Source organism: Emys orbicularis, chromosome 7 (assembly GCF_028017835.1).
Source record: "Emys orbicularis isolate rEmyOrb1 chromosome 7, rEmyOrb1.hap1, whole genome shotgun sequence".
NCBI classification, from domain to species: domain Eukaryota; kingdom Metazoa; phylum Chordata; order Testudines; family Emydidae; genus Emys; species Emys orbicularis.
In genome coordinates, this window is record NC_088689.1 from 107,240,057 (window position 1) to 107,267,736 (window position 27,680).

The window sequence follows — 27,680 nt, forward strand, 5'->3', positions numbered from 1 at the left end:
GACTTCCTTGAGACCTTTAAGAGGCTCTGCTCCTTGATTAACAGCTGCCTGTCTAAAGCAGAAATAAGTCTGACCCAGGACACATGAGGTTGAATTTTAGGTCCGATATTGTATGCTGTGAATCTCAGACTTGGTATGGAGGATAGGAAGGCTAATTGGGTTAAATGAATGCTTAGTCAGAGCTTTCTTACCCCAGTCTTCAGATTGGGGATAGCATGATGGTAGGGAGGGGGCGAGAATGTATGTTTTGCAAAGTGCCCTAGCAACTAAATTATGACCAGCTGTCTTTAACTTTCATCAGAGAAGATGAGATTGCAGTTTTTAGGTTTGGAAGAAATAGGGTTTTAAAACTGAAAACAATTTTCTGTATTCCTGACCAATATCTGTTGTATATTACAATATCTGTTGTATGTTTAATGCCTTCCTCTTATCTTGGCAGCCTTTCCTTCATTCACTATTCTTATTTGACATATGCAGGTGAGGTAGAGCCTTAAAGAACAACATGGACCTTGATGTGCTAAACATGTTTGTTATAGCAGGAGGCACTCTGGCTATCCCCATTCTGGCATTTGTAGCATCCTTTCTCCTGTGGCCTTCTGCATTGATCAAAATCTATTATTGGTAAGTTAAAGTATAAGAATATTAGCATGGAATGATTATTTTTGGTTCACACTATAACTTAGATTTAAAATGTGTGGTTGCCAGACAAACTGAGTGCTCAGTAAGTCCCACTTATCTTAAAGATGCGGTCCCCGTTGATCTTATTGTTTATTATTCATATTCTTAACTCGTATTCATTCAGTAGTGCATGGGGCCTCAGACTCCGGTGGAGGGCCCCATTGTGACGAGTACTGTACATACGCATAGTAAGGAACGGCACTTTCCCCAAAGAGCTTACAATCTAACTAGACAATGCAGATAAAGGCTGGGAGAGAGGAAGTATTATTTATCCTGAGTTTGCAGATAGGGACCTGAGGTACAGAGAGATTGAGCAACTTGCCCAGGGTCACATATGAGCAGTGATGTTGGAACAATTTTTATAGCGAGGGTGCTGAGAGCCATTGAACAAAACTGTAAACCCTGTGTATGATGGAAACCACTTCAAGTCTGGGGGTGCTGCTGCACCCCTAGCCCCGCTAGTTCCAGCACCCCTGCATATGAGGTCACTGTCCAAGCCCGGTACTGAACCCTGGTCTCCTGAGTCCCAGAGTTCAATGATGTGTTCTCTTCTAGCCCAGAGAAATGGCTAACAGCGGAGTCCAGCTTTAATACATTTTAGAAGACAGGATTGTTTAGTGACAAGGAGTGTTATGAAAACTTCCCAAAATCTCAGTCAGCTATACTTGATACCAAGGCACACTGGCACCTGGGGGAAGTATTCTTAGGGCCCGTAAAATAAAATTAGATTAAGACTTTAACATGTGGATGGAGTTTTGTTATAATAGATTTGTATTACTCTTAAAACACATAACTTTAAAACACAGACTGAAGGAATACTACCATTCCTTATCACACTCTCCCATTTGAGACTTTTGGGGTTATGTCTTTGTTGCAGGTTGCTAGGCAGAGCTTGATTATCCAGGTTGCTTTCATTTGAGAGGGAGGGCTGCCCCTGGGAGCTGGTGTCATTTGCACTTTTCGCAGTACAGGAGAACAGACTGGGGACAAGTGGCCTGTTGGACACCTTCATCGATCAGGAAGGCTATTTGGATCTTGTGGGCAGGAGTGATTGTCACAATGGGACCAGAATGTGGGTTCAAGCAGAGCAAAGAAACAAGACAAAGTGTGGGAGAGAATTAAAAGCAAGAGAGCAATTGACAGAGGCTTCATGATTACTCTGTGAACTGGGACAGGGCAATCATCCAGCAAGACAAAGTGGAAACCTGGTAATTTCATGCTCAGGAGTCAGGACAAATAGAAATGTTATGCTCAGGAGAAGTAGAAAACCTCTGTGCAGCAGTAATCTGCATTGGTAATGCAGTTGTCAGAGTCTGTGCAACGCCTCTTGACATCTCATGACAAGCTACATTTCTGTGAGTTATTCCTTTGCAAAGGAGATGATGATAATGGGCTCTCACTGAGAGAAGCATTAATGGATCTAAGTTCGTTCCCCATGACAGCTGTATTGTGACTGTGCTTACAATAGCATGGCCAGTCTTATTTCAAAATGGCTAGGCTGTGCCGAACAAACACAAGGTACCTTCATGTGGTAACTAACGTGGTCTGTCACTGTCTTAAATATGAATGTTAATCGGAGTGTTCTGATTTGTATCAGGTTACACAAAGCTTCTCTGACGCCACATCTTCCCTCATGATTAAGAATATAATCTGAAATGTGAAAACTGTTAGTTACAGAAAGGAGGTTCCCAGCTCTCTCTCTTTCTTTGCACTGGAGTGTTGAAGAGAAGTTGTATAATATTCCTCATTAGTCTATTGTACCCCATCCTTTCCAATAACAGAAGAGAACCACACTAGCTCTTTAGTCTACATGGAAACGAGATGAAGAAATGATGATGTTTTCAATCCCTCTGTTTATTTCAGCTGAGAGTTTAAACAGAAAATATTCTTTTAAAAATGCCTCATCTGGCATTCCAGCTGTGTTCCAGTATTGCTGTACCTGATGTACAGTTAACAGTATGAGTTGTTTTAATTTGGTCACTCATCAATTCCACTCTACTGCTGGGGTATGTTAAAGTCAAACTGATCTTTCGTAGAAATTTCTGACCATCGTGCAATTTGTAATTCCATTTCCACTCACTCAGACAAGGCAGCAGTATCAATTTTTTTTTTTTTTAAATGGACAGACGTGTAGGTCTAACACAGATTTATTCTAAGTAATCTCATAATCTATGTATTCAGGCAACTGAAGGTTAAAACTGGCAGGATGTAATCAAACCCAGGAATATTGGTAACTAACTAAATATGTGTAAGGAAGAATTCCTTTTCTTTAAGCATCACATCAGGAACTGTGAGGCAGAATGATGCTTCTGCAAATGATGGCTTAAAAAATATCACCAGTTCTCTGCTATGGAGATGTCAGTCTAGTGCTGGGACTTCTGTGTCCTCTGGCTTGTATAAATCCGACTGGCAAAAGAGGATTAACCAAGTTTCACTTCCTTGTAGATGCTTTTCCTGTTTTTTAAAATCTCTATTCTGTGTGTCCTTGGAATGTGTCTCCATAATGGCCCATAACCAGTAGAGTTATCAGCAGCCATTGCTGTAACAAAGATTGTACAGACTTGTTTACTTAGATCAGGGGTGGGCAAACTTTTTGGGCTGAGGGCCACATCTGGGTGAGGAAATTGTATGTAGGGCTGAGGCAGGGAGTTGGGGTGCGGGAGGGAGTGAGGGGCTTGGGAGGGGGTGCGGTGTGCAGGAAGGGGCTCAGGGCAAGGGACTGGGGCAGAGGAGGGGTGCATATGGGGGCTCAGAAGGAGATTGGGGTGCAGGAGGGGTGCGGAGTGCAGGAGGGGGCTCAGGGCAGGGGTGCAGAAGGGGTGCAGACTGTGGGAGGGGACTCAGGGCAGGGGGTTGGGGTGCAGGAGGGGTGCAGGGTGTACAGGGGGCTCAGGGCAGGGGGTTGGGGTGCACGGGTGCAGCAGGGAGCTCAGGGCAGGGGGTTGGGGTGCAGGAGGGGTGCAGGAAGGGGCTCAGGGCAGAGAGTTGAGGTTCAGGAGGGGTGCAAGGTGCAGGCAGGGGGCTTGGGGCAGGGTGCAGGAGGTATTTGGGCTCCGGCCCAGCGCTGCTTACCTAAAGCGGCTCCGGTGTGGCAGCGGCGCACCACGCCTGCCCTAGCCCCACGCCACGCCGCTCCAGGAAGCACTGCGGCCCCTGGGGGAGGGGGGGGCAGAGGGCTCTGTGTGCGTTGCCCTTGCAGTGCCTCTAGGTACCGCGCCCATTGGCTGCAGTTCCCTGTTCCCGGTCAATGGGAGCTGTGGGGGGCAGTGCCTGGAGGCAAGGGCAACACATGGAGCCCTCTGCCCCCCCCCGCCCGGGGGACCGTAGGGAAGTGGCACAGGGGGCAATCTCACGGGCCGGATCCAAAGTCCTGAGGGGCTGGATCCAGCCCACAGGCTGTAGTTTGCTCACCCCTGACTTAGATTGTAAACTCTTTGGGGGCAGGCACCATCTTTCTGTTCTGGGTTTGTACAGCACTTAGCACAACAGGGTCCTGGTCAATGACTATGTGTAGCAGAGCGCTGACTCGCCGACACAGCGCCTCCTGCTGGTCGTTTAGGAATTAGCTCATCCAGCACACAGAGCACCTCCTGGTGGCCGGTGTTTCACCTGCCTCAGGCCCCCGTGTTCCTCCCAGACCCCCTTACCCTGGGGTTCTGCTCACCGCAGTACCCCCACATGCTGGGTCTCCCCTCCCAGGGGAACCCCCAACCCTCTACACCCACCTTGCCTCAGTGGCTACTGCCAGTCATCATCTACCCTCCTCTCACTGGAGCAAACTACAGTCTGTAAAGGCCACTCATCATTGGCAAGGAGGTTGGACCAGCTGCCTCTGCCTATTTCCGGGCTGCACCTCCCAGCCCCAGTACCTGCATAGGCCTTTATCAAGGCCTCAGCCTGGGGAGGTTGCCAGGCTGGAGCTCCCCAGCTCCTCTTGCCCTTCCCCAGCACTGCTCTGCTTCAAGTGCCCTATTCCCAGGCAGCTACATCCCTCTCCCTCCAAAGCTAGAGAGAGACTCTGACCAAGCTCTTTCCTTAGGCCTTCTTATACTCCCAGCCCGGCCCTGATTGGCTGCCTCAAGCCCGCTCCTGATTGGCTCCCCGGGGCAGCCCTTTCCCAGGGCTGTTTTTAACCCCTTCCACACCGGAGCGGGGTGACCGCCCCTCTACGCTAGGGCTCCTAGGTGCTACAATAATACAATTAATCAACAAGAAGAAGTAGCACACGCCTATTAACAGACAGCGTGAAGCCTGGTGCTGCAGAAATTGGTATTTTGGTGAGTGTCATAACTATAAAGGGAAGGGTAACAGCTCTCCTGTGTACAGTACTATAAAATCCCTCCTGGCCAGAGACTCCAAAATCCTTTTACCTGTAAAGGGTTAAGAAGCTCGGGTAACCTGGCTGACACCTGACCCAAAGGACCAATAAGGGGACAAGATACTTTCAAATCTTGGGGGGGGAAAGGCTTTTGTTTGTGCTCTTTGTTCAGGGGGTTGTTCGCTCTTGGGACTGAGAGGGACCAGACATCAATCCAGGTTCTCCACATCTTTCTAAACAAGTCTCTCATATTTCAAAACTTGTAAGTAAACAGCCAGGCAAGGGTGTTAGTTTTCCTTTGTTTTCTCAACTTGTAAATGTACCTTTTACTAGAGTGTTTATCTTTGTTTGCTGTACTTTGAACCTAAGACTAGAGGGGGGGGGGTCCTCTGAGCTCTTTAAGTTTGATTACCCTGTAAAGTTATTTTCCATCCTGATTTTACAGAGATGATTTTTACCTTTTTCTTTAATTAAAAGCCTTCTTTTTAAGAACCTGATTGATTTTTCCTTGTTTTTAGATCCAAGGGGGTTGGATCTGTATTCACCAGGAGTTGGTGGAAGGAAGGAGAGGGGATGGTTAATTTCTCCTTGTTTTAAGATCCAAGGGGTTTGGATCTGTATTCACCAGGGAATTGGTGAAAGGTTTCTCAAGGCTTCCCAGGGAAGGGAATTAGCTTTGGGAATGGTGGCAGCGGACCAGATCTAAGCTGGTAGTTAAGCTTAGAAGTTTTCATGCAGGCCCCCACATTTGTACCCTAAAGTTCAAAGTGGGGAAGCAGCCTTGACAGTGAGTGAAAGAAACAAAAATGCTTTTTCACTCACATGATTAGATTGTGGAACTGGTTGCCACAGGGTGTCATTGAGGTCAAGAATTTAGCAAGATTCAAAGAGGGATTGGACGACGATATGGATAACAAAATATCCACAGTTGTTAGAGCACTAAAAGAAGAGTTTTGGAAAGGATACAAAACCAGTCATCAGGGTTTAAGACAATCTCTCAACTAGTTGGGATTAGGATGAGGCCTTCATGGGGAGATGGATTACCCCAAATCTGCCTATTCTGGGCTTTCTTGCACTTTCCTCTGAAGCATTTGGGTGCTGGAGTGGATGGACCTCAGGGCTGATCCAGAATGGCAGTTCCTATGTTCTTGTAAATATTTAGTCAGTGGAGACATAGGCAAGAGTTTCAGAGTAGAGAAGATGATAAGAAAAGGGCTGATGCCAGAGAGCTCTGAGGAGCCAGGCTGAGTAGGCAGGTAAGAATGTGCAATATGTTTTTAAAAATGGTTAGGGACTGAGGGAGAAGTCCATGGAGTTTATGCTGAGGAATGGCATGGCTGCATCAGCAGAGGGGGGGAGAGGATGAGAGGATTTTTCTAAAGAGATAAATGCCTGTTTCTTTTCTAAGCTTAGTTTTGAGTCTACATCTGTAGTAGCTGGATCTGTAATGCCTGGATAGAACTAGGAATTTCATAGGAGTCTTGTGTACATTTTGTTACAGAATATCCAGCAGTTCTGCAGAACTCTTTCCTCCCCCCCCCCCACTTCCTGTGAATCTTGTTTCTTCAGAATTTGTATTGTTTAATTTGTTGTTTATTCTGTTTCATTAGAAATTGTTTTTTTTGTTCTCGAATCATATTTTCTTTGGGAATGAGAGGAAAAGTATTGTGGCAACTCAGTCCCCTTTCAATCCATGGACCATTTCCACTTCTCAGGGTAGACTGAGCTCTTGAGAGCAGGCTGAGATCACAGACCCGACAGGGGTAGCCAGTGATAGCATGTCGCAATTCAAAACCTGTTCTCTTTGTCCCCCCCTTCCCTCTCTTCCCATCCCATTATTGTTCTTACGGGTTGCACTAGGTCTACAATGAGCTACACTCTTAATGATAGAGGCCATGGCCTTAATTTGTAGTTGGGGTGCTACAGAATGTCTTTTTCCTGCTCACCTGCTTTTGGCGTGTGTCTCCATGCAGGGTTTGAGGTCTGAGGCTGCTCCATCTGGCCGTGGATCGCGCCTCCTTTGCTTCGTGTGCTAATCCGTTTAGCTGCCATTCCTGCCGCTGCTAATAGCGTTAACACCTTGTGAGGGATCAGTTCAGCTTTGGACAGATTATTTTGTCTTTTGCTGAATTGATCCATCAGGATCAGTTGCTAAAAATGTTAATATCTTGCCCAGTGATGGTTTACACGGGGCACCTGAGGCGAACTTTAAGACACTTACTCATTCAGGGTGAAATTCACCTCTGTATGTAGGACCTGCACAAGGTCTAGGCACCACATAAGTCCCACATAAGCCCTCAAAATAGGGTTTACAGTAAATAAGGATTGAGGTGCTGCATAAGCTTTTTGCTGGCTCTCTGTACCCTCACAATGACAACACAATCCAGCCTTAGTGACATCATAGTCGCTTCTTATATAAACTGATATTACACAAGCTGGTATTTATCAATATTCTGGTCACCAGATACTTTGCAATTATTTGTTTAATGTGCAGACAGGGGCCAGAGTCTAATCTCAATCCGAGTAACTGTGTTGACTTCACTGAAGTCAGTCTTGTTTTTACTTCAGTGTCATGGAGCTTAGAATCTGCTTTGTGTTGCAAATTCTTGCTTTGTTTGCCTGAATGAACCTCCATTTGTTTTAACATTTACTTATCGCACTCAGGATTGGTCCCAGACAGAGCAACAGAAAAAGGAAAATCTTGTAAAAATAGAGCCCCAAAGTGATCAAAGTTAGCGTGAGATGACTAGAAAGCCCTTGTGCTGAGCCTTGAAGAGGAGGGATTTACGAGACATCAGCAGGGAGGGTGTTGCATACATGCAGCCCCACTCCCCAGCTCATTTCAGATGGACAACTGAGAGCAGCGACAGCCTGGTTGACCTCTCTTGCCTTGTGAGCAGCAAAATGGCTGTTTGTGTACCTCAGGCCTAAATGACAAAAGGCCATAGAGACCATCAGCAAAACCTTGGTTTGAAACCAGTGCAGCATTCCAATGGGGTTTTATTTCGGCTGGAAGCAATGCAGAATGCTGTATAACTGTCCACAATATTGTCCCGGTCACTTTTTGCTTTAAATGGTTTTTCAAATATACTAAAGCAGCTGTCAACAATTCCCCTTTGACACAGAGTGCTCCCTTTCGGATGGGCACCCTAACAGCAGGTTTACTGTCCTACTTCCCCCCTCGAGTTTCTAATGACTTCACAACAGGCTCTCTTGTCTCAGTAATACGCCTCCTTAGGGCCAGTTTATTACAAAACTCTAGTGCAAATAATCTGTAACAAAAGTCCTGAAACATAGTCCATTTCTCACGCCCCGCTGCCATGCAGTCCTTAAAATCCCATGTGATCTGGTCAGTAGACATAGCACATACCACACTCAGGAGCCTTCCACCTCTCCTGGGCTCTTCTTCAGTCCTCTCCTGTCCTGCCAGGACAGCCGCTTCCAGCTGCAACCCCCCAGCCTTTCTGCTGGGAGTTCATCCTCATCAGGGAGCATCCAGCACTGCCCCAGTTCTGTTAAGCTCCCATCTTAAATAGGCCAGAAAGTAGGCCCTGCACCTGTTCCCCAGCCCTCAGTCCTCTGTCACCCTCTGGTTCCAGTGCACCAGTGTGGAGACCTCAGCAGGTATGCCCCTCTGCTGCTCGCCTGCCTTTAGCCCACTTTGGCCCTCAGCTCTGGCTCTCCAGCTTGCAAATCAGGCAACTCCCTCTGCTGCTTTCTTGCCTTCCATTCGCTCCAGCTTGGGGACTTCATCCAGAAAACCCCTCTTCTGCCTTCCCTGAGGAACCTTCTACAGTTTTCTTCAGGGACCTACTCCCTCTCTGAGTCTGCCCTGCCCTCATAGCTGGCCAAACCAGGAGCATCTGTTCTAGCACAGGGGCGCTGGACCAGCTTCAATTAAAGGTTCAGCCACCGTGTGGCAGCAGCCAAACTATTAAACTTTGATAAAGGTTTGCTAGCTGTTCTGCTCTGTTCAAGTTCTCAGCACCCATCTGTGGGGTATCCGAGTGCCTGTTGCCCCAAAGATTGGGTCCGCCCCAGTGCACAGGGCCCCCAAAAGCCCAGCAAACCATTGGAGCCCCACTTTCCATGTAAGTGGTGTATCAGTCCCTTGTGGGGGCTGAGCTCTCTGTGACATTTTTCATTGAACTTAAATGAGCCAGCGTAACAACTCCTGACATTACATGTCCATCATACTTTGCCTTTACATGTGTCATTTTACCCAAGGGTCTCCTTGTGCTTTTCAAATATAAACTAAGCCTCACGATTCCCCTCTGAGTAAGAAAGAATTGTTTGTGTCCATATTAAAGATGAGTAAACTGAGCCAAAAGAGGCTAATCTTCAGCACACCCTCTGAGGCATCCTCAACATCCATTGACTTCACTGGGGATTGGTGGTGCTGAGTATTTGCAAGAGATGTTCAGTACTGCTTAAAATTGGACCCTGAGGCCCAGATCCACAAAGGTATTTAGGTTCCGACCTTCCATTGAAATTGGTAGGCGTAAGGTGCCTAAATATCATTGAGGATCTGGGCGTTAAGTCACTTGTCTGCATTCTCGTAGCAAGTCAGGGCCTGGAATTGAACCCAGGAGTCCTGTGTGCCTGTTTTGTGCTCGGACTATTAGATCATGCTCCAATGTCATGTTTCACTTATTTCTTTGTCTTTAGGTACTGGCGTCGAGCACTGGGCATGCAGGTTAGATATGCTAACTATGATGATTACCGGTTCTGTTTTTCTTATCGAGGGAGACCTGGATTCAGACCATCCATACTGATGTTACATGGATTTTCAGCCCACAAAGATATGTGGTTGTCTGTGGCCAAGGTATGTTTCCATTTTTCTAACAACAAATGGATACCGCCTTAGCGAGAGAATACTTTTACTTGCAGTGCTGTTGGTGTTGTGAAAGAGGGGTCTCCTGCTAGCACATTAGGAAGCTTAGCTATACTGATCACAGCTATGACAATTATTTTAGAAAACTAGAAATATCCTCAGCTACTGTACATATTGATCATCTGATGCATTCCACCCCTTTTGTCATTCAAAGTTTAGAGGATTTATGCTTCCAGACTTAATAATGTCATGGGCTTGTTCCATACTACAGAGTTAGGTCGACGTAAGCTGCCTAATGTCATGCTACAGCCTTGGCTCCCCCCAATGTAAGTGCTCTATTACATCAACATAATAACTCCACTTCCATGAAAGGCTTATGTCGGTATAGATAGGGTGATGCAGCGTCTGTGTAGACACTGTGTTACTTACATTGGCTGTTGGATGTCATTCTTGTCAATTTCACGGTTCCTGCTTGGAGCTCGGGGCCGGTGGTGGGCTGCTCCTCTTCAGTTGGTGGAAGTGCTCTTGGTGAGGACGTGCACCATCAACACAAGGAGGGTAGTGTGGTCATCGGCCACCTCAGTAATTACTGCAATGGCTGTAAGTCGACCTAACACAGGTTGACTTAAGTTTGTAGTGTAGACATGCCCATAGAGTTTAAGGTCAGAAGGGACCATTAGGTCATCCAGTCTGACCCCCTGTATATCACAAGCCCTTAAATTGTACTTAATAGGATGGAGCCTTTTCTTAACAGCTGGAGTCTGTGTATAATAATCCTGGTGAATAGGTCATTTCCAGTATTTAATCTACGGGGCTAGATTCGCACTCTAGTCTGTGCCAGCACCTAGGCAGAGTCCCTGTGGAAGGCCCTTAAGACCCAAAATCTGCTTGGGGAGAGGAGGTTGTGGTCTCAGAAAACAGGCTTCATCTCCTTAACACTGGAGGTATTTTTAGGGGCTTTGCACCACCCCAAAAGACGTGTTACTGGCCAGAGTGAACGTGTACATGGGATGATTATGGGAGGTACTTATTTCACACTTCCCCACAGTAACTCCCACCTGCAGTGCTCCTATGGAGCCAGCAGCAGGAAGTAAAGTTGCTCTCTCCCAGCAACATCTCTGAGGGAAAGCAGCAAAGGAAAAGCTACCTGTGCTCTGCTGGAAACCATCTCTGTGCGGTGGCAAGGCTGTGCTGTGAGAGAGAAGCTTTGTGTGCAGGAAATCTAGCCCAAGGTATTTAATCACTTCTCAGACTGGGTGTACACATACCAAACATTCATAACACAGTCCCTGTTTCCCCCCTTTTCCCTCCCCTTCTCTTGGATTCTATTTTTTAAACAATAAAACTTCTTTAAGCTTATAAAAGACAATACCAACTTGCAGTGAACTAATGTAATATGGTGCAGCCATTGGCCTCACTGTGCTAATCAGCACAACATTTCCCAGAGAGATTCTAATAGGAAATCAGTTTCTCCCCCCCTGTAATTACCAGTTTCCTTCATAGCATCTTTCTCTAGGCTAACTGCCCAGCGCTTTGTTTCCGCAGTTCCTTCCGAAGAACCTGCACTTGGTCTGTGTTGACATGCCTGGTCATGAGGGAACTACCCGATCATCATTAGATGACTACTCCATCAATGGGCAAGTTAAAAGAATACACCAGGTGATGGCCTCAGATGTGTTCTATGCCGGTTCTTCTCCAGGTCCCCCTTCCTGGGCAATCAGGGTATATGGGTTTGATTTGTCTTTGAAGTGATTGGAAACCAGGATTTCTTCTCTTTAGAGGATTGAAGGTGAAACATGGAGGGCTAGATTGTGCTCTTGGCTCAGGCCTGTGTAGATGGCAGCATGCAAGTGTGCCGCCTCAGGAAAACCCCAGAGAAGTTGATTTCCCCTGCAAGAAGAGGAGAGCAGGGAAATCATCTACTCCTGGGCTGTAGCAAGTGCAGTTTACTTCTCCTTTCCCCTCCCCTCCTGCAGCTCAGCTGTGCATTCCTTTGGATCACTAAATGGGCCAGTATTGCCTTTGCTCCTTGGCTCTCTTTCATGTGCTAAGTTGCAGCCATCCTGCAGAAGGAACTTTGCAAAGGGAACGTGTCCCTCTATTCCTTCAAGGGCTAACCCCCTACCGCGTGACTGATTAGCCTGGACAGTCTTACTGCTTTAGGCACATTCGAATACGTTAGAAAATTCAGTGTGCAAATTACAGCTAGAACCCTGTGTCCCAGAATCAGATGAGTTCTTAAAACCCTGCAGCTCACAGGAGCTTCGTATGATGGGAGAGCTTTTTTGTACTTTGCTGCTCAGATTATAAAATGTGTAAATTTTCCTTTCAGCATAATGGCTGAGCCATGCAGGGTTGTAATTAAGGGGTATGGCAGGGCTGAAGAAAAATGCCTGTAGTGGGGTGGGGGAACGGGACGTGGAGGCACAGCAGTGGCATTTTCCCCAGTCATATACTCTGAATTGATTTCAGTTACTCTCCACCCACAAATCTTTTCAAGAGCCAGCAGTGAAAATGGGCAGGGATCCAGGATCACCACCTACAAGCCTGCCTCCCTCCCCCCCAAGTCACTCACGCACCGCTCTATCACATTAAAAGCGACAAAGAGTCCTGTGGCACCTTAGAGACTGGTATTGAATCCCCATCTCTGTAAAAGCTGCCAAGTGCCTCTGTCCGTTTCCTTTGGCATCATCAGCAGATGCCTTCCTTGTGACTGTGTTGCTTTTTACTTCACATTTGATTTAAGTATATAATATATTCTGGGCCAGATTCTTATTTATGCGAACACCTCTGCACTGCCAGAATGGTGTACAGGAACCTACATGTGAATGAGTATCAGGCCTCGGTGGAGAGCGTTAAATCTCTCTTAAGCTGATCTCTGCAGCAGAGCTCTTAAAATGGAGAGGCGGTTGGTAAGATGCTGCAGAAATAAACAGCAGGTGGGAACCACACTTTTGTATTTTATAAGTCTGCATTTTTCCCCCTTGTCCCTTATTGGCATTATCAAGATGGATGGGGCTGGAATGTAGGAGAGAAGAGGAACAAGACCAAGCAGGGAGGTGGGAGGAGGTGAAACAGGGACTGTTGTTCTCTATAACATGGATCAGACTGCAATTTATTTTTGTTTGTTTATTTTCCTTTCCTTTAAAGAGGGATGTAGATGAGGCTGGATGGTTCAGAGGCTTGGTAACGGCCTGTAGAGCCTTTAAGCCTTAGCCGTTCCAATGTTGCCTGGGTCAGTAGCGACTGAAAGTTATCATCAACGCTTGTTTGCTAACCTTCTAGTTTGTAAGCGCCTCTGGGCCAGGGACCTGTGTTTTTGTTTCTGTCAAGCACCAGCCAGACCTGTGAAACAATAAAAATAACAACAGGAAAGGAGAGTGGTGTTCTCAGTGCCGTTCCAGTGGGCAGGTATCCTGTCACAGATGCTGCTTCCACGCTTGTTGCTAATTTGACAATCTCAGCAGTGGCTAAAAACTAACAGGTCATGGACCCCGAACTACTCTTGTAGCTCTCAAGCTTGTTCTCTTGCTCAGGGACAAGGCACTTTGCTGGGACAAGGTGGGGAAGCCTACCCTGCTCTGTGGATGGTGATGTCCACCCTCAGCACTGTTAAGCCAACGCCTTCCATGGGAAATACGTTTCCTTTTATTTAAAGAGGACGCACGGGCAATCTTAAGATTCTGTGGATCCACCACACTGCTCTAGCTTTGCTTTTAGGATTTACTGCAATGCTGCCAGGACCTCATGATTACTATATGCTGTAGCTTTGGAGTTTATTTTTTCTAATGACTCTGATTGTAACTGTGCAATTGCTCCCTGTGGCCTCATTGCCCTTTCCATTTCAGTTTGTTGAATGTATCAAGCTGAACAGAAAACCTTTTCACCTGATCGGCACCTCAATGGGTGGAAATGTTGCAGGAGTTTATGCTGCTCAATACCCAGCGGAGATTTGCAGCCTGTCTCTTGTATGCCCTGCAGGTGAGTGGCGCAATAAAAACTGAGTATGGAAGGAAGTAGCTAGATATCTACTCTGTACCAAAGGAACCCAGAGCACCTCAGGTAGTACTGAATCCAGTGTAAACTTTGTGAATTAGATAGTGGGAAGAAATATTTGGCACCAACTGAGATTTTAGAATCTAGTTTAGATTTATTTATACTCCGTAAGACTAATTAGACTCTAACAGAACAGTACATGTACTCCTGGAACACAGCACATGAAGTGTCAGATAACAAATGCTGTGAAAGCTGAATTCCAGTCTCTGTTCTAAGCCCCCTTTTTCACAGCTTTCTCCAGCAAACTCCTGTTTAGGCTGAAACGTTCCATACTTAGTCGCAGCCCAAAGGTGACTGTTTTCTGCACACACCATAAAAAAAAACAACAACAATGTGTTTGCATAGCTCAATATTGGCTGAAGCTGGGGGGACAGACAGTCTGTGTTTTTGAAAAAGGTTGGTTCTGAATTTATTTGAGCGGCGAACATTTAAAATGGAATGTTCACACATGCACATAGTGGAGGAAGAATCTGGGCAGAAAGAGAGCTGCCTTAATTAGTCCCCCCCCATCCACAATGCCCACTGCAGAGGAGGACGACACACATCATCAGCACCTTTGCTTTCTGCTATCTTGGAGCCTATGCTACACCAAGGTGGAGGTTTTCAGAAATTGCTATGCAGGGAGTAGCTTTGCCATCTGTTGCAGGGGAGGGAGGGCAGAGATGGAAGTGTAGATAGGAGGAGGGACCAGGAACATGGAGGAGTATTTGCAGGCCCAGCGAAAGAGTTGCTGTTTCCTTACTGGCTTTTGCAGATCAAAGGGTTGTGGCTCTCCCGGAGTAGTGGCGTTTGGTATCACAGCAGCTACTTCTGTTATAGACACATTGAGAGGTAACTGGAATCCTAAATGTGGACCCTTACATCTTCATAGGGAGGCACAGAGGGTTAGTTCCAGGATTGCCATTGGAATTGGAATGAGTTAAGAACATAAGAATGGCCATTGTAGTTCAGACCAGTGGCCCATCTAAACCAGTATCTTGTCTTCTGACTATGGCCAGTGCCAGATGCTTCAGAGGGAGTGGACAGAACTGGGCAATTATCGAGTGATCCATCCCCTGTTGTCCAGTCCCAGCACCTGGCAGAGGCTTAGCTGTGGGGCTAAATCCCCATGCAGCTCTGAATGTTTTGGTAATGTGTGTGTAAACGTTCAGTGTTGTATGCAACTGAGAGATTGCTAAATATGTCGTCTTCCTGTTTTCAGCATGGTGGAAAGAAAACCCTTAGACCTTTCTTAAAATCAGTTTTTTGTAATATCCATTTGACTAGAAACTTGTAAATTGAAACACCTTCTACCAATGATGCTTCTTGCCAACAGTTTAATCTTAACTGTTGGGTAGCTAGGCAGAGTCTGCGTCAACCTTTGTGCTCTGTGTGATGTTCCTAAGGGAGAGAGCACAAAGCCGTATGGCTCGGACAGGAGTGGCTGAGATGAATGGAAATGGGGGCGGCGGGGGGGTGGGTCAAGAGAGGTGAGCTGAACTGACTTCATAAGAAGTGTCTGTTTTAAACCTGCGGGGGATTTAGCTGGGTAGTCTCATCTCTACAGGTCCGATCCTCGCGTACAGTAAGGCCTCTCTACAGTACTCTGGTAACGTAAGATGTCTTGAAGTGGGTGTAAATTACATTGGCCCTGTTTTAAGACATCTTTACACTGCCAGGGAGCTGTAAAGAGGCCTTACTGTAAGTGAGAATTGGGTCCTTCATGTTCTGAAAGCCTAAAAGGGAAGATCGCTTAGTTGATTCTTCCCAAATCTGCCACTAAATCCCCCATGCTCTCTCCAGCTGTTTAGAGACTGTTACAAGAAGGGAAGTTACTCAGTAAATGTGAATTTTAAAGTACCTGGTTATGCAGAATTTCACATTTCATCAACTTACTCTCCTGTCTTAATACCTGGCCAGACTATTCAATACAAGCTAGGGAATTAAATGCTACAAATGTGTCTGAGTGTTGGCACAGCGTTATCTGCGTGCAGGGAAGGCTTTGGTGTTTGCCCCTGTTGTCAAAACAGCTGCCGCTGCTTCTTATCCAATAAACTAGTGATTCCAAGGCAAGAAATAAAGGGCAAAGTGGAATGTTACCTAGTTGTCACTTGTGCTGCTCTGGAGAAAGAAAGTGATGTGAATAACTGTCTGTGTGTGTGTCAGGCATCTATGAATTAGCCAGTGGGTCTCAACCTGGGGTACACGTATCCCTGGGGGTCCGCAGAGGTCTTCCAGGGGATACATCAGCTCATCTAGATATTTGTCTAGTTTTACAACAGACTACATGAAAAGCACCAGCAAAGTCAGTACAAATTGAAATTTCATACATACAATGACTTGTTTATACTGCTCTATATACTATACACTAAAATGTAAGTACAATGTTAATATTCCAATTGATTTATTTTATAATTATAGGGTAAAAATGAAAAAAAATAAGCAATTTTTCAGTAATAGTGCACTGTGACACTTTTGTGTTTTTATGTCTGGTTTTGTAAGCAAGTAGTTTTTAGATGAGGTGAAACTTGAGGGTACACAAGACAAATCAGACTCCTGAAGAGTCACCTCCTAGTGAAGAGGTTTGAAGTAGAACTGGTTGGGGAAAATTTTTGCAAAAATGTTGTGTAAAGCCTAGTGTCACTTAATAATAAATATTTAATTCCATTGGTTCTGTATTTTCCCTGCAGTCTTCATTGTTAATTTCCCAGCACCTAGAGATAGCTTAGCAAATGATGCATACAGTAATAAAGTGCTGGTGCTTCAGGAGTTCCCTGTCTGAGAATTCATTTTGGCGGGCAGGTTGCTGTTGCCACCTGCAAATTGTATGTCCCACATCATGAGGAGACCTACAATGTCCTGCTGCAGCTTAACTATAAAAATAATTAGAAAAAGATAATAGAAAATGGAGATTTGTTTGTTGTTTCTATCTTCATCAGGATTTTTTGTTTGTTTCTATCTTCCTGTATGTGATGAGTTATTCAGCCCACTAGCTGTTGGTGGTATTACCATTCCAGCAAGCAAACATCCATTCATAATATATGTAAAGTATTTGTCAGATTGCATCCTGACTTTCTCTGCACCCACTGTATGCTCCTAGCTTTCCTTCTGCATCTCTTTCCACACCCGCAATTGAGTACCCACCTTCCCTGCTGTGGCTTCTGGCTTCTTCCTGTGTAATGCACTGTTAGTGTATCAAGGAAATGCACTTCCTATTTTATTAAAGTGAGAAATTCTCTGCATAGTGTTTGGGAGGCAACCAGCCACGGGAGCAGTCGGGTCAAAGCTATGGTGAGTAGGGAGGGCTGAGATATCATTTGGTAAATACTATACATGTATAATGTGTAATTCCCCCTCCCCCCCCCCCCAGGAGTAAGCGGGCAAGTAGGCCATAGAAATCAGTAATTGAGTTCCCCTGGCTGAACTTCAATCATTTTCAGGAATAGATTATATTGTACATGTTATATATTATATAATATATATATTATATATAGTCATAAAATTTTAATTCCATGGATGGAACGGGGAATGGGATTCACTGGTTTTTTGTTTTGTTTTGTAAGTAGGTAAGTTGTGGCCTATGGAAAATGGCAGTGTTCCTTTTGATAGGCTTTTAAAATTTTTTAGGAAAAAGGGTTCCGGAAATTAGAAAACAGGAGAAATCAAGATCTACCAAGGAATGAGAGAAAGAGAGAGAATGAAAAGAGTTATTTTGTGAGAACTCTGACAAACTAGCTGAAATTCTGGTTCAACTGAGAAATTACAAAGGTTCTCTCATCCACTTCACACAATTCGGTAAAATTGGCAGGTTCCATTTATGAGAGGCTCCCACAGGACAGAGATGCCAAGGTGTTGCAGGGCAGAACCGTGTCTTGATTAACACTTCATCGGTCTCAGTTCATTTTGAATAGTATGTGACAAAATCAGAGGGTTTATTTTTCTTCAGAAGAAAGGGGGACTGGGAGGAACACAAAGCAGGTGTGTTTTTGCGCTGTGTTTAGTGCTATTAGTTTGATTACCATAGCTATTAGCGGAGGCTGTCATGGCTTTGCGTGAAAGTTTACAACAGTCAAATGTACAGTACTCCAAGAAGTAACTACCTTCTGTGGCAAATTGCCATCTCTAGGAAGGGCTGTCTTGTTGTCACTTTTGGATTTTAGCATGTGGATATTTCTGTTCATCGTATGTAGGTCTGCCATATCCAACTGATAACAAATTTCTTAAGCGTCTGCGGGAGCTGAAAGAGTCTGAACGTATTGACAGGATTCCTTTAATTCCATCAACGCCCGAGGAAATGGCAGACATGCTGAAGCTTTGTTCTTATGTGCGCTTTAAAGTACCTCAGCAGGTAAGAAATCCTAGTCAGTCATCATCTTTAATCATGACAGAAGGTAGTAGACTTGGCCAGGATGGGCCATAAGCAGAATAACTCTCACAGAGAGAGTGAGAGGGCAAGCTTGCCTCTCACTGAAATCCAAGCATTTTAAACAGAACGGTTGTGTCAAAGACAATGAAACTGAAATGGCACAATCTAGGATGTAGCTTAGAACAGTGTAATTCTCCAGGTAATGTTGCTATATATTTATGGAATGGGAAAGAAAGAACTGTTAGCAATTTGCACCGAATACTGGCCCCCTAAGACACAGTTTGAAATTGTCCATCAGGGCAAGAAATTTGTATTTATATTTGTTCAGGTCCAATTCCGCAGTCTTCACTAGGTCAAACATGCTTTGATTCATCATTGATGTGATCCTAGCAGAAATATATCTGAAAGTATACACCGAAATTTAATCGTGGCATTTGTGTCTTCATGCTTCTTGAAAGGAGCCAAAAGAGCTAATGAAAAGGTGTGGGACTTCTGCCAAAATCCCTCTCTCCTCCCCTTCTTGTGCTCCAAATCAACTTGGAAGGTGTCACCCTTATGACTAGTCCTTCATTTTGAGTATCTCTGAAATTGGATCTTTACAAAGGGGCATGTTATTCATGACTAATTTCGTTTGATTAAATCAGGAAGGATTATAATGGACATACAGGTCGTTGGCTGTAGAAGGTCTGGCGTTTGCATAGTTCTACCAATAGCTTTTCTATCTTTTTGACTTCATAGAAACTTCAGAAGGTTTCTGTTCAGAAATGTAACTTCTTTACAGCAACCCTTGCAGACAGTGTCAGGTCAGTGCTCCTGGGGGTCTCTTGCTCCTGTGGTGCCGCCCTTCTCTGGAGATTTATCCCTCTTAGGGATGAGAATGTTAATGGGAAAATATTTTCCACAGTCTCTCTAATTTTCCATAGATTTTAAGGCCAGAAAGGGCCATTATGATCAACCTAATCTGACCTCTTGTATAAAGTAGGCCATAGAACCTCCCCCAATAATTTCTGCATCTAACTAGTATCTTTAGTGGTTTAGACCACTTTCCTTTTGTTTTTTCCAGCCATACTCGCCTGATGCTTTCCTGTTGGAAGGATCTAAATTCTTTGGCAGCTTGGTGGGAAGTCTGGATGCTTTTAGTATATATAGATAACAGGAAAAGCTAGATAGACGAAAAGTTATCATCCAGTACATAAGCAACTTGTTTGTTCTTTTTTTAGCGAATTCAATGGAAATGTTAATTGTTCCATTGTGAGGAAAAAGGACCTTAGCAATATGTTTTCCTTAGGAAGTCTTTGATTAATTACACTGCTCTACAGCCAAAATGCTTCTGAAATAAATGTAGTCAAACTTTACTAATTCTGGGTCACTGAGAACGAAAATGATGCTTAAAATTGTTGATTGGCTCTAGTTTTCAAGATATGCTCTTGGGTCAGTATATACGACCCTTGACTTGGGAATGGCGGAGGATAAGTGAGTTATAAAGGGAAGGGATCTCAATTTAAACCAGAAATGACTAAAATACATCTTTGACTGGATCTATGAATAAATCTATGACTGGGTTTGGACAGTACTTGCTTTTTAGGCAAAACAATGAATGATGCAATCTGAAGCTGGTATTGCGTCATACATGATATGAATTGCATCATGTTATTCCTAGAAGTCATGGATGATGCTGTCAAGGCTGTATCCCCACTTTGAACTTTAGGGTACAACTGTGGGGGCCTGCATGAAGACTTCTAAGCTTAACTACCAGCTTAGATCTGGTCCGCTGCCACCATTCCCAAAAATTAATTCCCTTCCCTGGGAAGCCTTGAGAAACCTTTCACCAATTCCCTGGTGAATACAGATCCAAACCCCTTGGATCTTAAGACAAGGAGAAATTAACCATCCCCTCCTTTCTCCCACCAACTCCTGGTGAATACAGATCCAACTCCCTTGGATCTAAAAACAAGGAAAAACCAATCAGGTTCTTAAAAAGAAGGCTTTTAATTAAAGAAAAAGGTAAAAATCATCTCTGTAAAATCAGGATGGAAAATAACTTTACAGGGTAATCAAACTTAAAGAGCTCAGAGGACCCCCCTCTAGTCTCAGGTTCAAAGTACAGCAAACAGAGATAAACACTCTAGTAAAAGGTACATTTACAAGTTGAGAAAACAAAGGAAAACTAAGACGCCTTGCCTGGCTATTTACTTACAAGTTTTGAAATATGAGAGACTTGTTTAGAAAGATGGGGAGAACCTGGATTGATGTCTGGTCCCTCTCAGTCCCAAGAGCGAACAACCCCCTGAACAAAGAGCACAAACAAAAGCCTTTCCCCCCCCAAGATTTGAAAGTATCTTGTCCCCTTATTGGTCCTTTGGGTCAGGTGTCAGCCAGGTTACCCGAGCTTCTTAACCCTTTACAGGTAAAAGGATTTTGGAGTCTCTGGCCAGGAGGGATTTTATAGTACTGTACACAGGAGAGCTGTTACCCTTCCCTTTATAGTTATGACAGATGCAATCATAACGAAGCTTACATCACTCTGCTGAACAAATTGCCCTATATCAGCTCTAGAAATCATACAGTGTCGTGCTCTCTTATTTGTCAGTGTTTGATTTTGCAAAGGGACACATTTCTGTTTAGCCAAAGTGAGCAGAGATGCCTCGTAGTTGTGTGAACAGTGCAGATAACTTCTGCTATGTTTGTGATGAAGTGACTTTTGCATCACAAAAGCGCAGTATAACCACTATGGTTAAGAAAGCCTATCACCTTTATTTTGGCTGCAAAATTGGAGATCAGGACAAGAGGTGGGCCCCACACATATGCTGCAACACTTGTGCAACAAATCTTCGCCAGTGGTTGAACAGGAAAAGGAAATCTATGCCTTTTGCAGTGCCAATGATTTGGAGAGAGCCAACAGATCACACCAGCAATTGTTACTTCTGCATGGTGCCTCCAGTTGGGAAAGGTGTGTCAAAGAAGAAAAAGTGGACTGTGCATTATCCAAACATTCCATCAGCAATACGCCCAGTACCCCACGGAGAAGGACTGCCGGTTCCTGATGCACCAGAATCACTCTCACTTGAGTCAGACGAGGAAGAGGATGAAACTTCTGGTCCTGAACCATCAATGTCACAGGACCCACCTTTTCTCCCATCCTCCTCTTCTGAACCACACCTCATAACACAAGGTGAACTGAATGACCTTGTCAGGGATTTGGAACTACCCAAGAGTAAGGCAGAGCTGTTGGGCTCCAGACTACAGCAGTGGAATCTCCTGGCAGGTGATGTTAGGGTTTCCATGTTCCGTGACCGTCAAAAGGATCTTGTCCCATTCTTCTTCATGGAAGGTGATCTTGTAGCCTGCAACAACATCGATGGTGTGATGGCAGCCCTCAACGTTGTTCACGATCCAGATGAGTGGAGACTGTTCATTGATTCATCAAAGACGAGTCTTAAAGCTGTTTTACTGCATAATGGCAATGTTTTGCCATCAATTCCAGTTGGTCATGCAGTCCATATGAAGGAAACCTATGACAACATGAAACAACTTTTGAGGTGCATAAACTATGACCAACATCAGTGGCAGCTTTGTAGCAATTTGAAGGTTGTTGCTCTCTTGCTTGGTCTGCAGACTGGATACACAAAGTACTGCTGTTTTCTCTGCGAATGGGATAGTCGTGCAAGAGATTCCCACTACATCAAGAAAGATTGGCCACTCCGACAGTCATTGGAGCCTGGGAGGAAAAGTGTTCAGCATCCACCACTTGTTGAATCAAGGAAGATTTTGTTACCACCCTTACACATCAAGCTGGGTCTGATGAAGAACTTTGTCAAGGCCATTGACAAAACACAAGCAGCTTTCAAGTACCTCCGTGGAAAATTTCCAAGGTTAAGTGAAGCTAAGATAAAGGAAGGTGTCTTTGTTGGTCCTCAGATTCGTGAACTTCTTCGAGATGATGCATTTGACCATGCACTGCGTGGCAAGGAAAAGACGGCATGGAAAGCCTTCCAGTTAGTGGCAATAAATTTTCTCGGAAACAACAAGGCAGACAACTACAGGTTGTTGGTGGAAAACCTCCTCAAGGCATACAAAAGCCTTGGTTGCAACATGTCACTAAAGATACATTTTTTGCACTCTCATCTAGATTTTTTCCCCACCGAACTGCGGAGCAGTGAGCGACGAGCATGGCGAGCGATTTCACCAGGACATTGCAACAATGGAGAAACGCTATCAGGGCAAATGGAGCCCATCAATGCTTGCAGACTATTGCTGGACAGTGACAAGAGATGCTCCATTTAATGAATACAAGAGACAAGCCAAGAAGCGCCGAGTAGACACTGAATAGGACTAAACTATGTACATAATAGTTTTTTGCCTTTTTTTCATAATAAATTTTATTTATATAACCCTTTTGCTGATTTTTAAAGTGTTACATAAACAGGACAGGTGAAATATTATCATGTAAAGCAACCATAAACACGTGAAAAGACCTAGGTTTACAATTTATGATTAAAACTCTACTATCTACACAATATACATAGACATAAAATGTAAAAACTTAAATATCTTAGAAACAGTAGCCAATCAGTTGTTTTAATTGTCATCTTTGAATTCAGCACATCAAAATACATAATAAATAGCACATTTTATCTCTGAAGCAGACGACTTCTCAAAAATTGTAGACCAGTGTTATAGGAGAAGAGGAAATGTAAAGTAATGCCAAGGTAAGGTAATGAGAAGTATTACTTTTATGTGAATAATAAAGAAATGTATGATAACTCCTGAGGCAACCTGGCAAGAGTGCATAGTCTGGCTTGATAGCAAATTCCAATTGCACAATATGAAGGACATTTTTCTGCTTCCTTTTTATTCTACAAGTTTGTAGCCCCTTTCTGAGGAGTCAGATCTTGTGTGAATAATATGCTTACTCTCTTGCTCTGCAGCGATGTAACAAAGCCTTGTTTTCCAGGCATTACGCAACAACCTGTCGTCAGAAGGTGTCTCCAAGTAAGCTTGTGCTTTAATGACATTGTGTAATGCACAAAAGGACAGACCAGAAGAGGTCCCAGAATCAGATTCTGGGCACAGTCTTGTCCAGTGTCCCCAGGAAACTTCTCCATGTGCTGTCACCTGAGTGGCAGCGCGTGGGCCGTGTGTGGTGTGTCTGTTCTCTTACCCTGATACACATTTATTTATTTATAGATCCTGCAGGGCCTTGTTGATGTTCGCATCCCGCATAACGAATTTTACCGGAAATGTAAGTGCGCTGGTTCTGCTCTGCTAGAACCAAACACAAAGTCTCTTGATCTGTATCCTAAGTACCCAGTGTGTGTACAAATCTATCCCCCCTCATGCAGGGTTTCCCTGTGGTGGATGCTTCATCAGTGTGGCGATTCCCTGCTGGTGGAGGAGTGTGTAGGGACAGTGTCATGGGGCACGCATCACCCCCCCCCCCCTTCTTGCAACCAGCCCTGTGAGGAGCTAAGGGTGGAGTGACACAGCCAGAGTCTATGTGTCTCTTCTGCACCCGTCTTTCCCCTGCCCAGCAGTATTGTGAGCTGACAGAGTCCCCACCCAGCTCCAAACAAACTACACATTCTTCACAGAGGGCCTCCCCCAAAAAGAGAAAAAGAAAACAAACCCTCAGGTTTATTAATCAAATGTTTACTCCAGAAAAACCCTGCCTGCACCCCCTAGCCAAATCCTTCTCCATAGGCTTGGCTGCCCCCCAGGGCCTGACTATTCCAGGCCCTAGCTCCCTCTTCTGAATGTAAGGGAGGTGTGATAGAGCAGCTGCACCTGCCCTGGTGGGTCCGCTTCAGGGGCTGAAATAAGGGGGAAGTAATGGGGAGGGGAGTGCCGCTCCCCTTCTCATTAAAAGAATATAGCAGCCCTCCTCCTCGGCTGGACAGTTAATTTCCCCCCTCCTGTTTGTATCTGCTTTAATCATTGGTCAGCTTTAATTAACGCCTGCTAACAGAGTGGGGCCGTTGGAGAATCTTGTCATGCTAGAGGTCACAGACATGCTGTCCTCCCACTCATGGATCCTGGAGTGATCTGTGGTTTGTGGGCAGGCCCTATATCCTGTTCTGCCTCCCCCGTGGGCCAACTGGGGTACAGTCCCCTTGAGAACACAGCAGTGTTTTCCTCCCACTGTCACCCCCTCTTGCAGGTTTTCTTTATTCAGGCAAACCCTCACTGGCGGCCACAGGAGCCTGCTGAAGGAATAAAGGAAATCACTCACTCAGGATTCGGGCCATGTTGAGTAGCAGTAAATGGAACAAATCCCACTTGTGTTTGACTAATTCTTCTCTGCTGAAAAGTATTTTTAGAAATTACAGATGAAAAGTCCAGACACGCTCTTCATGAAAACATGAGCAAGATCAAAGCCCCAACGCAGATCATCTGGGGAAAACAAGATCAGGTACTGCTGCTGCTGGGCTGTTTTATTTTTTTATAAAGGATTGGTGCTCCATTTCCATCTGTATGAATGTTACATAAGCAGCTAGCACTAGTGACTTGCATGGTGCTTTACAGACCAGTAGTAAGAACACAATGTCCCTGTCTTCCCCAGGGATCTCCCAGTCATACGGGAGTCTATGAAGGATGATAGGAGGGAACAGACAACAGAAAGGAAAGGGGACAGGGAGAGCAGATGTGGGAAGGGAGTTGGCTACCAGGAGCTCAGATTCTGTCTGCTTAATTGTCGTGAGGGAGGGAGCAGCTAGTGGAAAGCTCACTGAAAGAAGTGGGCTTGGAAGAAGAATTTTGAAGCAAAAAAAGAGTTGTCTTGGCAACGAGGAAGAGAGAGGCTGTTCCTTGGGTAGGCGGCAGAGGAAAAGAAAGGCACAAGGATGCAAGACTGGGAAGGAGACCAAGGGAATGTTAAGGAGTGAGGAGAGGAGCATGTGCGTGCACACGTTTGCAAAGGAGAGAGGAGAAGATTGTGTGTACATGCGTGCAAAGGAATACAGGAAAACCGGCTGAGACATAAGCAGGGGCGGAGCTGTGTAGAAGGGAGGCTATAATGTCAATTTCTTCCCTGCGCCAGAGCCCCTTTACGCGGCGGTGGTGGCCGAAAGGTGGTGGAAGTGCTGCAGGGATAGGGAGCTCCCCTGCCAGAGTAGCCCTACGCCAGTCCCCGTCATAGAGGGCTTTCAGAGGTGGGAGGAGGTGGGGAGGGAGGGAGAGAGGCCAGTGTATTATGCTCTCTGGATCTCTTCTGCTTCCCACGGCTCATAAGAAACCATGAGCAGAGCTTGAACTAGAACAACTGTGAGGTTGCTTTAACTTATACTAGGAGCCAGGCAGGCTCCCAAACAGCCCTGGAATCCAAGGACTGAAAGGTAGGTTAGAGGCACTTCTGCCCTGCTCTGCCCACCAACCACACCTATTCGGGAACTCAAAATTGGGGCCTATATCGTGGGATAGAAGGGGAAATGTAACACTGTCAGAACCAGTGAGTGGTCTGGAACCAGCTGGAAATAGGATGGATTTTAAAATAAAAAGGAGTGATGAGCTTGGAACTCATTATTTTTTATTTTTAAAGAGTGTAGTGCTTGTGAAAGGTACCCTAGTGATAACTCCTTCCCCCTGGGAGTCCCTGCTTCCCCTCCCACACCACCCATAGACTACCTCTCTTTGCCAATGGGGTCATGTCCACCTTGAATAAAATTTGCCAGATGAGGGCTGATTTCCCCTTCATCTGCTTGCCTGCCATGAAGTGTGGGCTGTATGGATCCTACTAGTCATCTTCCCTAGTTACCCTAACAGAGGGGGGAACAGACACTTCTGACAGGAGAGGTGCTACCAACACTGGTGGGAGAAGGTGCTTCTGGAGCCCCTGCTGATAACAGCTAAGAGGGAAACAGAGCTCAAACTGTGGCTGAGGATGCTATAGAGTAGCCTGAGTTGCCACAAGACCTCTAAACCAGGCACGGGAGCCAGAGAGAAACCTAGTCTGTTTAAATCCTTTCCTATGCTCATAGATCATGTTAAGTGATAGGGAAATTCAGATGAAATAGAAATAAAAGTAGAGACTTGCATTTGGACCGGAGAGACGTCTATGGTGAACATTGTCAGTGGAACTGGGTAAGTGGTGGGAACATTCAGACTCCGTTCACATTGGGAGCAGAACTCTGCTAGCCACAGTGCTCATTACACTTGGGGTTCTAGAATGGTTTCCCGCATCAATATGAACAAGGATTTTTTTTTTTATTTTTTGGTCTGCAAACCATGTTAGCACTTTGTTTATAAAACTGTGCTGCAGGGGATAGAGGTATATGATTTACCCACTTACACGCATGCGTGTGCACAGACATGCACAGAGAGTGCCTAAATTGTCACCAGTAGGATTCTGTTGCATGTGGTCAGTGCCTGAATTATTCCCACTACCAGGCCTGGCTTTTACACAGTGCAGGAGGGCCAGAGGAGACACCTGGATATGAGCTATTCCTGAAGAATCTGTTCTGGGGAAACAAATGCATTCCATAGTAATTTAGTATCCCACTTTGATGTAAAAATACACAAGAGATGGTTCAAACAGGGTCATGGAACAGCCAATAAAAACTTAGATTCAACTCTGAGACTTTTTTCTTTGGTTCTTACTACTTTTTCTGTCATTCAGGTTCTGGATGTTTCTGGAGCAGATGTTCTAGCAAAATCTATTTGTGACTGTCAGGTACATATTTTGGAAAACTGTGGACACTCTGTGGTAGTGGAGCGGCCCAGGAAAACGGCAAAGCTCATATTGGAATTTTTCGCATTGGTGCACAACACAGAGAACAATAAGAAACTAGCTTGAACTTCATGTAGAGTCAAGCACTTGAACATGTTTTGAGTTGTGAATTACTGATGCTGTGATAAGTTCTCAGGGATCTTGTACAAAACATGGCGAATGTGCCAGAGTCCCTGAGGAAACCAGAATCCTTGATATGTAAAGCTGTAGCGCTAACAACACACAGTGACCTAAGGGATCCATTGAGCAATCTCCAGTTTTTTTAAATATAGAACTAGAAAATCAGAAAATTCTAGCCATGGAATGTACTGAAAACTCGGAGTTTATGCAGCCCATGATATGTGATCGTATTTAATGTAAAACTTATTGGAACATAGGTGTTAGACGTTGTTAGAATATGGAAGGAATAAGTGAAGAGGGAGAACTTCATAGACTGAGATTTAAGGTATTTCTGCTACTTAGAATCTATTGCATTGCATGATAAATTATGAAAGAATTCTGATGTTCCAGGCATTTGCTGAAGTGCTGTTGATATAACTCATTAACTTATGATTTATGCAGAAAATGAAGGCAACACATAAAACTTAGTCCGCAAAAGGAAAATGAGTGTATGTCCAGGATGTTTACACTTACTGTGGATGGATTTTTACTCCCTGAACAGCTCCTGTGTATATATACTGCCTTAACAGTTTAGAATATTGAGGTGTTTGTACAATCTGGCTTTGCT

General features: G+C 44.8%; 1 protein-coding gene across 1 annotated transcript; it reads left to right on the forward strand.

Moving 5' to 3' along the window:
• Positions 1–502: 502 nt before the first annotated feature.
• On the forward strand, positions 503–27,019 carry ABHD6 (abhydrolase domain containing 6, acylglycerol lipase). The gene is made up of 8 exons (XM_065408504.1): positions 503–621; positions 9,665–9,821; positions 11,376–11,489; positions 13,679–13,811; positions 18,056–18,213; positions 23,419–23,473; positions 24,540–24,640; positions 26,843–27,019. Exons 1-8 carry the CDS (start codon positions 503–505, stop codon positions 27,017–27,019), a joined length of 1,014 nt encoding a protein of 337 aa, XP_065264576.1.
• Positions 27,020–27,680: the final 661 nt, after the last annotated feature.